This window comes from Chiloscyllium plagiosum, unplaced genomic scaffold (assembly GCF_037043375.1).
Source record: "Chiloscyllium plagiosum isolate Xiang-an unplaced genomic scaffold, Cpla_swu_hap1 HiC_scaffold_3, whole genome shotgun sequence".
In the NCBI taxonomy this organism is placed as follows: domain Eukaryota; kingdom Metazoa; phylum Chordata; class Chondrichthyes; order Orectolobiformes; family Hemiscylliidae; genus Chiloscyllium; species Chiloscyllium plagiosum.
The window spans coordinates 158,243,484-158,259,695 of record NW_028270141.1 but is presented as its reverse complement, the minus strand read 5'-3'; the positions used below and the strand labels follow the sequence as shown (position 1 = coordinate 158,259,695).

At 43.6% G+C, this 16,212-nt stretch overlaps 1 protein-coding gene across 1 annotated transcript in view; it reads right to left on the bottom strand.

The window, feature by feature from the left end:
• The window catches only part of LOC122540190 (dynein axonemal heavy chain 6-like), a 1,075,999-nt gene that overhangs the window by 964,395 nt on the left and 95,392 nt on the right, over positions 1-16,212 (bottom strand). Inside the window, exon 13 of the mRNA XM_087984706.1 lies at positions 11,951-12,347. Coding sequence (XP_087840832.1) covers positions 11,951-12,347 — 397 coding nt within the window. The remainder of the gene's footprint in view (positions 1-11,950; positions 12,348-16,212) is intronic.

Genomic DNA, 16,212 nt, shown 5'->3' with positions numbered 1-16,212 from the left:
CATTCAGCCCATTGAGCCTGTTCCACCATTCAATTATCTCAACTCCATTCTCCTGCCTTCTCTCCACCACCTTTCACCTCCTTGTGGTCTGATCAAAGCCTTATAGAGCCTCAGACGTACATCCCTGCTTTTATATTCAAGTCCTCTCAAAATAAATACCAACATCGCATTTGCCTTCCTAACTATTGATTCAACGTGTAAGTTTACTTTTCTGAATTTTCTCCCCATTTACAAAATAGTCCCTGCTTCTATTCTTCCGACCAAAGTGCATGACCTTACACTTTCCCATGTTGTATTCCATCTATCTTTTCAGCTATCTCCTTTAGATCTCTGGGGTGTAGTTCATCTGGTCCAGGTGATTTATCCACCTTTAGGCCATTCAGTTTTTCTACCACTTTCTCCTTGGTGATGGCCACTATCCTCAGCTCTGCCCCCTCACTCTCTTAAATTTTTGGGATATTACTCGTGTCTTCCATCGTGAAGACTGACATAAAGTAATTATTCAATTCATTAGCCATTTCCTTGCTCCCCACTACTATCACTCCAGTGTGCTTTTCCAGCACTCCATTGTCCACTTTTGTCTCTCTTTTGCCTTATATGTACCTATAGAAACTCTTACAGTCTTCCTTTATATTACTGGCTAGCTTAACCTCATATTTAATTTTCTCCCTCCTTATTTCTTTTTTTCTTTCCCTCTGTTGGTCTTTGTAAGCTTCCCAATGCCCTTCACCACATTATATGCTTTCTCTTTTCCTTTTATGCTATTCCTGACATCCCTCATCAGCATTGGTTGTCTCATCCTCCCTGTAACATGCTCCTTTTCCCCCCAGGATGAATCCCTGCTGTGTCTCCTGAATTACTCCCAGACACTCCTGCCATTGCTGTTCCACTGTCTTTCCTGCTAGGCTCCTCTTCCAGTCAATTCTACCCAGCTTCTCCCTCATGCCTCTGTAGCTGTGTTATTCAACTGTAATACTGTTACTTCTGATTCTATCTTCTCCTTCTCAAATTGTACAGTAAATTCTATCATATTATAATCACTGCCTCCTATGTGTTCCTTCACCTTAAGTTCCCTTATCAAGTCTGCCTCATTGCACAATACTAAATCTAGTATTGCCTGTTCCCTAGTGGGCTCCACCACAAGCTGCTCCAAAAAGCCATCTTGTAGACGTTCCTCAAATTCCTTTTCTTGCAATTCATTACCAACCTGATTTTCCCAGTCCACCTGCACATTGAAATCCCCATAATCACTGTAACTTTGCCTTTCTTACACACCCTTTCTATCTCCTGGTGTATCCTGACTACTGTTGGAGCTCCTGACTACTATTGGAGGCCTATACAGTTAGAACCTTTAGTTGCAAAGAGATCAAAATTAAAAGCGACTATGACAAGATGAGAGATCAGATTAAAGTATTGAACATAAAACTGTTTAGCAGGTAAATTTTACTCATTTCCTGCAATATCATGAAACAACATTTGGATCCACCATTGCCAAATTGGCCAGCAAGCTTATGACATGATACATCGTGGAACAGGCACTTGTCATGCTGGGGAATGCAGACCATATTTGCTGGATAATGGTGGCTCCCTGTGATCACCACCGACCAGCAAGTCCTGACATTTGATGAGAATGTAGTTGATATAAAGGGCTGAGAACTCCATCAGAAAAGCACAACAGCAAGGACAAATGCATTTTAATTGACCATCAGCACCAAGTAGTTAAGTTCCAGTGCTCTCCCACATTGTAAGAAAGGTTGTTTTCTTTCAACTCTATCAGGTTACCTCATTCTTTTACACTCCAATCAGAAAATGCCTAAACTACAACGACTCTCTGTAAGGCAGTCCCTCCATACCTTGTATCAGCCTACTGAACCTTATCTTGACTGTCTCTTCTATTAAGAACCTCATACGTAACTTCATCACCTCAGGCGATCTCCTACCCACCTCCAACCTCATAGTCTGGGAACCCTGCACTGCCCAGTTCTACTCTCTACCTAAAGTTCACAAGCCTGAATGCCCCGGTCAACCTATTGTTTCAGCCTGCTCCTGCCCCACTGAACTTATCTCTGCATACCCTGACACTGTCCGGTCCCCCTTAGTCCAGGAACTCCCCATTTACGTTCAGGACACCATCCACATCCTCCACCTCCTCCATGACCTCCTCCTCCATTTGTTCCTCTCCCACATCCCCACCAGTACCCTTCCACTGACACTCTCACTCGTTTGGCTGAACTGGTCCTCATTCTCAACAATTTCTTAGCACTGCTGCCTCACAGCGCCAGAGACCCGGGTTCAATTCCCGCCTCAGGCGACTGACTGTGTGGAGTTTGCACATTCTCCCCGTGTCTGCGTGGGTTTCCTCCGGGTGCTCCAGTTTCCTCCCACAGTCCAAAGATGAGCAGGTCAGGTGAATTGGCCATGCTAAATTGCCCGTAGTGTTAGGTAAGGGGTAAATATAGGGGTATGGGTGGGTTGCGCTTCGGCGGGGTGGTGTGGACTTGTAGGGCCGAAGGGCCTGTTTCCACACTGTAAGTAATCTAATCTAATCTAATCCTTCCACTTCCTCTAGACCAAAGGGCACCCGCATGGGCCCCGGCTATGTCTGCATCTTCATCGGGTACATGGAACAGTCCATCTTCCACAGCTACACTCGCACCATCCCCACGTTTTCCTCCATTACACCGATGACTGCATCGGCGCCACGAGGAGGTTGAACATTCACTAGCTTCACTAACACGTTCCACCCCGACCTTAAATTCACCTGGACCATCTTGGGCATATCCCTCCCCTTCTTGGATCTCACCATCTCCATTAGCGGTGACCGACTCAACATGGACATGCACTACAAACCCACCGACTCCCACAGCTACCTGGACTACACCTTCTCCCATCCTGCCTCCTATAAAAATGCCATCCCTTATTCCCAATTCCTCCGCGTCTGCTCCCAGGAGGACTAATTCCACCACAGAATATACCAGATGGCCTCCTCCCTCAAAGACCACTATTTCCCCTCCCACATGGTCGATGATGCCCTCCATCGCATCTCATCCACTTCCCACACCTCTGCCCTCGAATCCCACCCCTCCAACCACAATATGGACAGAACCCCCTAGTCCTCACCTTCCACCCCACAAACTTCTGAATGCATTGCAGAATCCTCTGCCATTTCTGCCACCTCCAAACAGACCCCACCACCAGTGATTTATTTCCCTCCCCACCCCTATCTGCGTTCCAGAGAGACCATTCTCTCCACGACTCCCTTGTTAGGTCCACACCCCCCCATCAACCCATCCTCCCCTCCTGGTGCCTTCCTCTGCCACCATAGGAATTGCAAAACCTGCCCCACACCTCCCCCCTCACCTCCATCCAAAGCCCCAAAGGATCCTTCCACATCCATCAGAGATTTACCTGCACACCTCATCTACTGTATCCATTGCTCCCAATGTGGTCTCCTGTACACTGGGGAGACAGGACACCTACTTGTGGAATGTTTAACCCCACCACACCGTGGCCGAACACGTTAACTGTCCCTCCCACTCCACCAAGAACGTGCAGATCCTGAGCCTCCTCCACCAGCAAGTGCTTACCACCGATGCCTGGAGGAAGAACGCCTCCTCTTCCGCCTTGGGTCCTTCCAACCACACGGGATTAATGTGACTTTCACCAGTTTCCCCATTTCCCCTCCCCCCACCTTATCCCAGATCCAACTTTCCAACTCGGCAGCAACCTCTTGACCTATCCTATCTGTCCATCTTCCTTCCCATCTATTCACTCCACTCTCCTCTCCGAACTATCACCTTCACCCCCAACTTCATTTCCCTATCACATTTTCAGCTACCTTCCCCCCAGCCCCAGTCCCCTCCCATTTATCTCTCAGCCCCCTTGGGCCACCCCCTCATTCCTGATGAAGAGCTTATGCTCAAAACGTCAATTCTCCTGCTCCTTGGATGCTGCCTGACCAGCTGTGCTTTTCCAGCACCACACTCTTTGACTCTGATCTCCAGCATCTGCAGTGCTCATTTTCTTCCATGTCTCTTTTCTTAATTAGCCAATCCTCTCCATAACACCTCCAACACCATGGGCGAATTAGCGGGGAATAGCAAAACTGACAATAAAAGCTTCTTTAAATATATTACAAAAGAAGAGAGAGGTTAAAGTGAATGTTAGCCCTGCGAGATAGTTACGAGACAATGGCAGAGGAGCTAAAGAGATATTTTGCATCAGATACTTTGAACATCCTGTTGATACTGTACAATATGGGGGAAGAAGGAAGTACAACCACCATCAGTAAAGAAGTTGTATAAGACACTAATGGAGCTAAAGGGCAATAAGTCCCCTGGCTGTAATGGCTTGCATCCTAGGTTCCCAAAAGAGATCCAAAAATATAGGTAATTACAGGCTGATTAGAGTCATAGTGATGTACAGCACGGAAACAGACCCTGCGGTCCAACTCATTCATACCGATCAGATATTCTAAATTAATCTAGCCCCATTTGCTAAGACTTGGCTCATATCCCTGTAAACACTTCCTATTCATATATCCATCCAGATGCCTTTTAAATGTTGTAATTGTACCAACCTCCACCATTTCCTCTGGCAGCTTACTCCATACACGCACCACCCTCTGCGTGAAAAAGTTGCCCCTTAGGTCCCCTTTATATCTTTCTCCTCTCACCCTAAACCTATGCCCTCTAGGTTTGGATTCCCCCACCCCAGGAAAAAGACCTTGTCCACTTATCCTTTCTATGCCCCTCATGATGTTATAAACCTCTATGAGGTCACCCCTCAGCTTCTGAACCTCCAGGGAGAACAGCCCCAGCCTGTCCGGCCTCTCCCTACAATGTTGGAAGAGTATTGGAACCAATTATCAATGAAGGAATAGCAGAAGATTTGGAAAATCATAACCGAAACAAGCAGAGTTAACATGGCTTCATGAATGGAAAATAATTTCTAATCATTTTATTCGAATTTCCTGAGGAAGTTTCAACCAGAGTGAATAGAGGGAAACCAATAGGTGAACCTTCTAGAAAGCATTTGAAAGGTACCTGATAAAAGGTTAAGTTGTAAAAATCCACGGTGTTAGAGTTAGTATGTTGGTATGGATAGAGAATTACTAGGCAGGAAACAGCGAGAGGAGATAATGGGTTCTTTTTCAGATTGACAACCTGTGATCATTGAGGTTCCACAATGATCACTGCTTGGACCACAACTGTTTACAATGCATATTAATAACTTGGAGGAATGAAGCAAATGTGCTGCAGGTAAATTTGCAGATGACACAAAAATTATTGGAAAGGCAGGTTGAGAGAGGGGTGCATTCCATTTCGGGAGGGATATTGATGGATTAAGTAGGTGGGTAAGCATTTGGCAAATGGAATGCAATGTGGGAAAATATGAAGTTGTTTGTTTTGGAAGGGGAAACAAAAGAACGGAGTATTATTTAATTGGAGAAAAACTGCAGAAAGCCGCAACACAAAGGACCTTGGAGTTACTTATGCACAACTAATAAAAAGCTAGCACACAGTGCAGCAGGTAATCAGGACAGGCTAATGGAAAGTTGGCCCTTATTTCAAAGAAATGGGAGGATAAGGTGAGGGAAGTGTTACACAGTGCTGGTGAGACCACATCTGGAGCACTGTGAGCAGTTTTGGTTCCTGTTATATAAGGAAAGATATAATTTCATTGTAAGCAGTTCAGAGCACATTCACTAGGATGATGTCTGATATGGAGAAGTTGTCTAATGAGCAAAGTTTGTACACATTGGGATTCTACTCCCTGTAGTTTAGAAGAGTGAGAAATTATCCCACTGAAACATATCGGATTGTTAAGGGTTTTGACAAGGTCAATGCTGAGAGAATGTTTCCCCTCATTGTAGAGTCTAGGACCAAAGGGTATCACATCAGGATAAAGGGGCACCAATTTAGGTCTGACATGAGAAGGAATTTCTCCTCTCAGAGAGTTAGGAGTCTTGCAAATCCTCGCTACTGAGAGTGGTGGGTGCAGATTTCTTGTGTATGTTTGAGGCTGAGATAGATAGATTCTTGATCAGTAAGTGGTCAAGGGTCATGGGGAAAATGCACAAAAGTGAAAATAAGGAATATTGGATCAACCATGATCTGACTTATTGGCAGAGCAGGGCTGAGGGGCTGAACAGCCTATACCTGATCCTAGTTCTGATGGTTATGTTATTCTGGTCTTTTTATGTATTTCTAAATTCTCAGCAATTACATCCTTTATAATAAACTTGAACAGTTTGCTAATAGCAGATGTTAAGCTAATTGGCCGAGAGTTACCTGTGTTTTCTCTCCTTCTCTTCTTAAAAATATGTATTACATTGGCAGTTTTCCAATCCTCTGAGACTCTTCCAGAATTTAAAGTTTTTGTGAAGATCTAAGGATTCCTGGAAGATTACTACCAGTGCATCCACGATCGCTGCAGCTACTTCCTTTAATATCCTAGGTTGCATCTCACCAGATCCAGGCAACCTCTAGTCTTTACTCCCATTCATTTCCCTTTCCTCTTTTTTCTCTAATAATAGTTACTGTATTTATTTTCTCTCTGCTTTCTGACTCTGAATATTTTGTAGCTTTGGAATGCTATTATTTCTATGTTCTAACTCTGATCTTCAGCATTAATTGTTGTTTTAAGTCTGTCCAAGAGAAAAGTTGTATGGGTTCATTCTTGATTATATGTTTTTGGAGATAAGTCTCTTGATTAAACTTAAAATATAAGCCATAACTATTAATTTAACCTGGTGCAGTGTTTTGTAGAGGAATAAGACGGTGTTATTTTCTGGGTCTGGAGATTGTGAAGGAGCAAAAATGGCCTTTGCAGTGATATGTACTTCTTGTCAGATGTGGGAGTTTAAAGAGAGGTTAAGGGTTACAGCGGATTATATCTGCCATAAATGCTGTTGGATGCGAATCTTATCAGATTGAGTGGATCAGTTGGAGAGACAAATAGAAACGATGAGGAATTTGCAACAGCAACAGTATGTGATGGATGGCAGTTATAGGAAGGGGGGAAAGTCTCAGATACAGTCACATAGATGACTCCAGGAAGGGTGAGAGGTAGGCAGCTAGGGCAGGAGTCTTTTGTGGATTTACCCATTACAAACAGGTATGAAAAAAAAATAGGGTGGTTGTTATGGGGGACTTAGGGTGGTTGTTATGGGGGATTTAGGGTGGTTGTTATGGGGTCTTTAACTTTCCAGATATTGACTGGGAAAGCTATAGCTCGAGTTCGTTAGATGGGTCGGTGTTTGTCCAATGTGTGCAGGAGGGTTTCCTGACACAATATGTAGACAGGCCAACAAGAGGTGAGGCCATACTGGATTTAGTTCTGGGTAACGAACTAGGCCAGGTGTTAGAATTGGAGATGGGTGAGCACATTAGGGACAGTGACCACAATTCGGTGACTTTTACTCTAGTGATGGAGAGGGATAAGTGTGCACTGCAGGGCAAGAGTTATAGCTGGGGGCTGGGAAATTATGATGCAGTGAGGCACGACCTAGGATGCATGGCTTGGAAAAGTAGGCTTCAAGGCATGGACACAATTGATATGTGGAGCTTGTTCAAGGAGCAACTATTGAGTGTCCTTGATAAGTATGTACCTGTCAGGCAGGGAGGAAAGAGTCGTGTGAGGGAGCCGTGGTTTAATAAGGAATTGGAATCCCTTGTTAAATGGAAGAGGGTGGCCTATGTAAAGATGAGGCGTGAAGGTTCAATTGGGGCGATTGAGAGTTATAAGGTAGCCAGGAAGGATCTGAAGAGAGAGCTGAGAGCAGCAAGGAAGGGACATGAAAAGTCCTTAGTTGGTAGGATTAGGGAAAACCCTAAGGCTTTCTATAGGTATGTCAGGAATAAAAGAATGACTCGATTAGGAATAGGTCCAGTCAAGGATAGTAGTGAGAAGTTGCGTGTGGAGGCTGAAGAGATTGGGGAGACACTGAATGAATACTTTTCGTCAGTATTCACTCAGGAACAGGACATTGTTGCCGATGTGAATATTGAGTCACAATTAATTAGAATGGACGGCTTTGAGGTATGTAGGGAAGAGGTGTTGGAAATTCTGGAAAGGGTGAAAATAGATAAGTCCCCTGGGCCTGATGGCATTTATCCTAGGATTCTCTGGGAAGCAAGGGAGGAGATTGCAGAGCCATTGGCCTTGATTTTTATGTCCTCGCTGTCTACAGGAATAGTGCCAGAAGACTGGAGGATAGCAAATGTGGTTCCCTTGTTCAAGAAGGGGAGTAGGGATAACCCTAGTAACTATAGGGCGGTGAGTCTCACTTCTGTTGTGGGCAAAGTCTTAGAGAGAATTGTAAGGGATAGGATTTATGAACATCTGGATAGGAATAATGTGATCAAGGATAGTCAGCATGGTTTTGTGAAGGGCAGATCGTGCCTCACAAACCTTATTGAATTCTTTGAGAAGGTGACTAAGGAGGTAGACGAGGGTAAAGCGGTAGATGTGGTGTATATGGATTTTAGTAAGGCATTTGATAAGGTTCCCCATGGTAGGCTATTGCAAAAAATACAGAGGTATGGCATTGAAGGTGAGTTGGATGTTTGGATTAGGAATTGGCTGGCTGGAAGAAGACAGAGGGTAGTAGTTGATGGTAAAGGTTCATCTTGGAGTACAGTTACTAGCAGTGTTCCACAAGGATCTGTTTTGGGACCATTGCTATTTGTCATTTTTATAAATGACCTGGAGGAGGGGCTAGAAGGTTGGGTGAGCAAATTTGCGGATGATACGAAAGTCGGTGGAGTTGTTGACAGTGAGGAAGGATGTGTCAGGTTACAGCGGGATATAGATAAGATTAGATTACTTACAGTGTGGAAACAGGCCGTTCGGCCCAACAAGTCCACACCAACTCTCCGAAGAGCAAACCCATCCAGACCCATTCCCGTACATTTACCCCTTCACCTAAATGGGCAATTTAGCATGGCCAATTCACCTAACCTGCACATCTTTTGGACTGTGGGAGGAAACCGGAGGACCTGGAGGAAACCCACGCAGACACAGGGAGAATGTGCAAACTCCACACAGACAGTTGCCCGAGGCGGGAATTGAACTCGGGTCTCTGGCGCTATGAGGCAGCAGTGCTGACCACTGTGCCACCGTGCCGCCCCAGTTGCAGAGCTGGGCATAAAGATGGCAAATGGAGTTCAATGTAGGTAAGTGTGAGGTGATTCACTTTGGTAAGAGTAACAAAAAGACGGGGTACTGGGCTAATGGTCGGATACTTGGTAGTGTGGATGAGCAGAGGGATCTTGGTGTCCATGTACACAGATCTCTGAAAGTTGCCACCCAGGTAAATAGTGCGGTGAAGAAGGCATATGGTGTACTGGCTTTTATTGGTAGAGGAATTGAGTTCCGGACCCCTGAGGTCATTTTGCAGTTGTGTAAGACTCTGGTGAGGCCGCATCTGGAGTATTGTGTGCAGTTTTGGTCACCATACTATAGGAAGGATGTGGAGGCACTGGAACGAGTGCAGAGGAGGTTTACCAGGATGTTGCCTGGTATGGTAGGAAGATCGTATGAGGAAAGGCTGAGGCACTTGGGGTTGTGTTCATTGGAGAAAAGAAGGTTTAGGGGTGACTTGATAGAGGTGTACAAGATGATTAGGGGTTTAGATAGGGTTGACCATGAGAACCTTTTTCCACGTATGGAGTCAGCTATTACGAGGGGGCATAGCTTTAAATTAAGGGGTGGTAGGTTAGGACAGATGTTAGGGGTAGATTCTTTACTCAGCGAGTCGTGAGTTCATGGAATGCCCTGCCAGTAGCAGTGGTGGACTCTCCCTCTTTATGGGCATTTAAACGGGCATTGGATAGGCATATGGAGGATAGTGGGCTAGTGTAGGTTAGGTGGGCTTGGATCGGTGCAACATCGAGGGCCAAAGGCTTGTACTGCGCTGTATTTTTCTATGTTCTATATTCTATGTTCTATGTTCTATTAGAGTCTGCTACTATGAAGACTAATGCAAAGTATTCATTCAACTCCTTTGCCATTTCCTCATTCCCCATTAATATTTCCCCAGCCTCATTCTCTAAAGGGCCTGTGTTCACTTTGGCTTCTCTTCCTTTTTATATATTTAAAGAAGCTCTTGCTGTCCGTCTTGATATTATTTGAAAGTTTATCTTCAACATTTATTTTCTCCCTCCTTTTTTTGGTCATTTTTGTTTGTTTTTAAAACTTTTCAAATCCTCTGGCTTTCCCCTAATCTTTACTACATTGTTTATTTTTTTCTTTCAATCAGAGGCTGACTTTCACATCCCTGGCTGACCATTATTGGCATACGCTTCATGGAATTCTTCTTTTTCCCTGGAAAAGTCTTTTTTGTAAGCTTTTCTTAAATATCTTCAATTGTCTATGCTGCTAACATCTTTCCCAGCTCACTCCAACCAGCTCTGCTTTCATTCCTTTGTAATCATCCTTAATTAAGTTTGATTAGCACAGTTGTTTCCAACCCAAGTTCTTCCCTCTCAAACTGAATGCTAAATTCTACCATGTTACGTTTCCAATGGGATCTTGTACTCTAGTATCATTTATTAAATAAAGTTGCCATAGTCCCAGAGGACCATAGGGTTGCTCTCATATTAGAGCCAGACCACTGGTGGTGAGTTTACCCTGAGGGTCACCATACCTCAGGCAAAGAGCAAGAACAACATTCAAGGTAACCTCAGCCAGAATAGGAATTGAATCCATGCTTTTGACATCACTGGACATTGCATCTAGCCAATAGAACTAAGCAATCCCTGTGCTAACCCTGTTATTGATTAAACCTGCCTCATTATATCAGATCTAAAATAGCCTGCTCCCAGGCTGCATCCACAAATATTGTTTGAGGAAACTATTCCAAATAAACTCCATGAATTGTTCCTCATGGTTACCTCATCTGATCTTCCTATCCCAATCTAAATGAAGATTAAAGTCACTCGTGGTTAACGTACTGCCCTCATTACCTGCTGATTTATTCTCTGTCCACTGTATAGCTACTGTTAGGGGGCTATGGACTCCCCTGAGCAGTGTCTTCTTTGCTTTATATTTCTTACCTCCAGTTGTATGGATTCTACATCTCCCAAGGTCATTTCTAGCTATCCTACTTATTCCATCCCATACCAACAATGCCATCCCTCCCCCCACTCCTCTTTGCTTTCTTACGTTCCATTTGAAAAGCGACAAAGTCCTGAATATTTAGTTCCCAGCTTTGATTTCCTTGAAACTCTGAATCTGTAATGCCTATATAATCAAAGCTGTTAATTTGTATGTGTGACATTAATTCATCTATTTTGCTCCTAATACTTGTGCACTTAAGTAAAGAGTAATTAATTTTGCCTTTTATTTCTTTTAACCATTTAATGGTCCTTTTTGCCAATTATCTCTGATGCCTGACCTTTCTGCCATGATTTAATTAATTATTGAAAGTGCATCTTTCTACTGAATCCAGCAAAATTAATATGTCATGTTTGAGAAAGGTTCCATCAGGATATAAGTTATTAATTTATCTGTGGTACTGAGAAGTATAGAGCAGGATGCTCATATGCTGACTACTGGTCTGTGCTGTGTGAACCACTCTCAACAGAGTTGCCTGAATGGAGAAAAAAAATTATTTCAGCCCCTGTTCCCAGGGAAAGATAGGAAACTTAACCATCCAGGGGACCTGCATCTCACTAAGCTCCAGAGACATCTGCTGGCATGTCATTGATTTCAGCGCTGCTGAAATGGCCCCCATGGCCAGACAGCATGACAACACTTAGTGTAGGCTTATGGATGAAGGACAGCCATTTGGGCAAGATAACGGTCAGCAAGGAGCCATGTAGCATTAACAACTTGGTAATATGGAACAGTCCACTGACAGACAACGGTGCTTCTCATCTTGTATTCTTTAGAACGGGAAATAAAATGCAAATATGTCTGAACAAGCAGGTTATGAAACACCAACCTTTTTCCAACATGTAGATTGTCTGTGTGAACCTGTTGACATCCTTTTGAATTGTGTCCACATTCAGTTCATTAAACAATGTGTCAGTCCAATGTGAGTACAGCTTCTCCCATTCACCCTTCGACTCCCACAGCAGTTTCCTCAACATTAACTCATACTCAGTTTCAGACAGCAGCACATTCAGAGCCTGAGTGCTCTTCCCTCCACACTTCTGTAAGGTGTGAATACTGCTGGCAGTGGGGGTGCCTGTGTTGTCCATTGTGCAGAAACGATCTTGATAGTTGCTGTAGCTTCGTGCCTTATTGGCTATTGTTGAGATTTCAACCATCAAGGCATTAATGTCTTCTAGAGCTTTTTGTGGAGGTGTCTCTGACTGGAGAAGTGTGGGATTTCTTACCTGAAAAATCACAACAAATTAATGGATCAGCTTCAAATTTCATCACCTACAACATCTTACATTTATGTAGCATCTTTAAAATAAACATCTAAACATGGACAAAAGCTCCATATTCCAGATTGATTGATTACTTGATTTATTATCATCTGTACTGAGACACAGTGAAAAACTTTGTTTACAACAGAAGATGATTGTGACTCCATTACAGGAAGGCTGTCTTTAACTGTATGTGGCATTGATGGTCAGTTTCAAGTAGAAAACTAACTAGTAGAGTGTCACCGAGATCAATGCTGGGTCCAAAGTGTTTAGAATCTATATTAATGACTTAGAGGTAGGAACAAACTGTACTGCAGTCATTTTTGCTGATGGTACAAATATAAGTAGAAAAAGTAAGTTGTGAGGAGTCACAAAGTGTGTGAAAAGAGATAGTTTAAGTGAGTACAAAAAAATTTGGCAAATGCAGCATGATGTGGGAAAATGTGAGATTGCCCACATTGCTGGGAAGAATGCAAAATAAAAATATTAGTTCTCACAGCAAGTGGTTTTGTGCCTGGAATGCACTATCTGGATCAGTAGCTAAACAAAATGACAGAATGGGAAATAAGAAAAGCGATAGGTAGAGAATTCAAGGGCAAGAATTAAACACAGCCACAGTGCAATGCAATGAGAATTAGATGAAGTATGTTAAAAAGACAAGGCCTTAAGGCCTTAAGGCCTTGTATCTTACCACATAAAACATTTGTAATAAAGAGGATAAATTAGTTATGCAATTGGATAGAACCAGGTATAACAGAGTTTGGATTGCAGAGACATGGCTGCAAGGTGATCAGGGATGGGAACTGAATATCTAGGAGTATTCAGTATTTTGGAAGAAAAGATGAAAAGGAAAAGGAAGCGGGATTAAAGAAGATCTCAAAGCAATAGTGCAGAAGGATATTACCTCTAGAGAAATGGAATCTATATGAGTTGAGCTTAGAAATGTAGAGAGCCAAAAAAAAATGGACGTTTTATCCAGACCCCAAAACTACAGCAGCAATGTTGAGAAAGACTGTAAACAGGAAATTAGAGTTGGAAGCAATAAAGATACAGCTGTATTTATGGAATGCTCAGATTTAAGGTGAAAGGGGAAAGATTTAAATGGGACCTAAGGGGCAACCTTTTCACACAGAGGTAGTGCATGTAAGGAATGAGCTGCCAGAGGAAGTGGTGGAGACTGGTACAAGTACAACATTTAAAATGCATCTGGATGGGTCTATGAATAGGAAGGGTTTAGAGGGATATAGGCTAAATGCTGGCAAATGGGAGTAGATTAATTTAGGATATCTGGTTGGCATGGGCTAGGTGGACCGAAAGGTCTGTTTCCATGCTGAACATCTCTATGACTCTAAAATCATGAGGGGCATGGATAAGTAAATAGACAAGGTATTTTCCCTAGGATGGGGAAATCCAGACGAGATGGCATTGGTTTAGGGTGCGAGGGAAAAAATTTAAAAGGGACCTAAGGGGCAACCTTTTCATGCAGAGGGTGATGCGTGTATGGAATGAGCTGCCAGAGGAAGTGGTGGAGGCTGGTACAATTACCACATTTAAAAGGCATCTGGATGGGTACATGAATAGGGAGAATTTCAAGGGATATGGGCCAAGTGCTGGCAAAAGAAACAAGATTAGTTTAGGATGTTTGGTCAGCATTAGCGAGTTTAACTGAAGGATCTGTTTCTGTGCTGTACATCTCGATGACTGTTTGACTCTATAAATTGCTGGCACAGTTTGGCAGTTGTGACGATAACAAAACACAGAATGGTACAGATTCTGGATTAGAGGTACTGGAAAAGCATAGCAGCTCAGGCAGCATCTGAGGAGTAGTAAAATCGACGTTTCGGGCAAAAGCCCTTCATCAGGAATGCAGCCTGGTCCATCTAGCCCAGCACCTCTAATCCAGAATCTGGTTTCCAGCATCTGCAGTCATTGTTTTTACAGTACCGTACAGAGACATTTCCACACCTTGTGTGTTCAGTGCTCCTCACCATAATGAGCTACCTGCCTCTCACTCTATGCAAAAAAAATGCAAGCCATAGAAGCTGGCAGTCTGTAAGAGAGAAGCAGTACAGACCCTTACATTAAGAATGGATTGTGACCCACACAGAAGCTGATAGCCTGTAAGAGAGTGATGAAGTCATTGTATGTACTGAGAAAGCATTGCAACATTGGCAGAGACTGGTAGCCTCCAAGCAAGTGAAAAGTGTATGAGTCCCAAGGAAACAAGCTAAGAGATATAAAATGCATCCCCCGCAGATGTATCAGATGCATGTCTGTCCCTGTATGCAAAGCAGCCTGGAAGAAGCACAGAAATCAGTTGAGTCTCCTAAGCTCCAAACTGTTGCAGGCCTGAGGTGGTGTGTGAATCGGTCTATGTGGTGAAGCTTATGGCTTGCTGCTGCTCACTTGCGTGGCCAAGGACTTAGTTGACCATGGGATATGCAGGGACAATGTTTTGAGAAAACATGTGTATGATGGCCAGAACAAACAATCAGCGAGCTGCACCTACTCGAATTTATATGTCGGGAATTTATGTCATCTAATTTCACAGGGAAGGAGAGGAGAATTAGAAGTGATGTGTAAACAAGGAGAGTTGGGGCTTTGATGAACTGGAAATTTTGCAAATAAGGTAGTCACTGCTGAATGGTGCGATTCTAAAGTTGCCAATGAAGGCCTGAGGGGAAAACACAATTTTTTTTTGATGTCACGATTCTGATATTTTTCATTCCCTCCTTATTTTCCCAGCTTTCTCACCATAGAGAGAGAGAGAAGAGAGAGAACCTGCACAGTTACCGCCTTTGCTGTTTGAATTCGTGTATCGCTGGACATCAGAGTGCATCTGGGAAAATTAACAAACAGTGAAATTCACAGCTAAATCTTGGAGGAATTGTTGGGCAAAGTTCACAGCACAGAATCAGATAAGTTAATTGTTGTTTTAAGTCTGTCCAAGACAAAGGCTGCAGGAGTGAGTCTCGTGGATTCTTTGAGGAGAAAGTGAGGTCTGCAGATGCTGGAGATCAGAGCTGGAAATGTGTTGCTGGAAAAGCGCAGCAGGTCAGGCAGCATCAAACTTAAAATATAAACCATAACTATTAATGTAACCTGGGGCAGTGTTTTGTAGAGGAATAAGACGGTGTTATTTTCTGGGTCTGGAGATTGTGAAGGAGCAAAAATGGCCTTTGCAGTGATATGTACTTCTTGTCAGATGCGAGTCTTATCAGATCGAGTGGATTGGTTGGAGAGACCGATAGAAGCGATGAGGAATTTGCAACAGCAACAGTATGTGATGGATGGCAGTTATTAGGAAGGGGGAAAAGTCTCAGATACAGTCACATAGATGGGTTAACTCCAGGAAGGGTGAGAGAGGTCAGCACCTAGGGCAAGAGTCTTTTGTGATTCCTGAAGAAGGGCCTGTGCCCGAAACGTCGAATCTCCTGTTCCCTGGATGCTGCCTGACCTGCTGTGCTGTTCCAGCAATAAAGTTTCATCTTTTGTGGATATGCCCATTTCAAACAGGTATGCTGTTTTGGAAAATGTAGGGGGTGATGGATTCTCAGGGGAATGTAGCACAAACAGCCAAGTTTCTGGTATTGAGACTAGCTTGAATGCAACGAGGGGTACGTCGGCTTCCAAGAGATCAATTCTGTAGTCAGAGGTACAGACAGACATTTCTGTGGCCAGCAGAGAAAAATCAGGATGGTGTGTTGTTTCCCTGGTGCCAGGATCAAGAATGTCTCTGAGAGGGTGCAGAATGTTCTCACGGGGGAGAGGGGCCAGCAGGAGGTCATTGTCCATATTGGAACCAACGACATTGGAAAGGAAAAGGTTG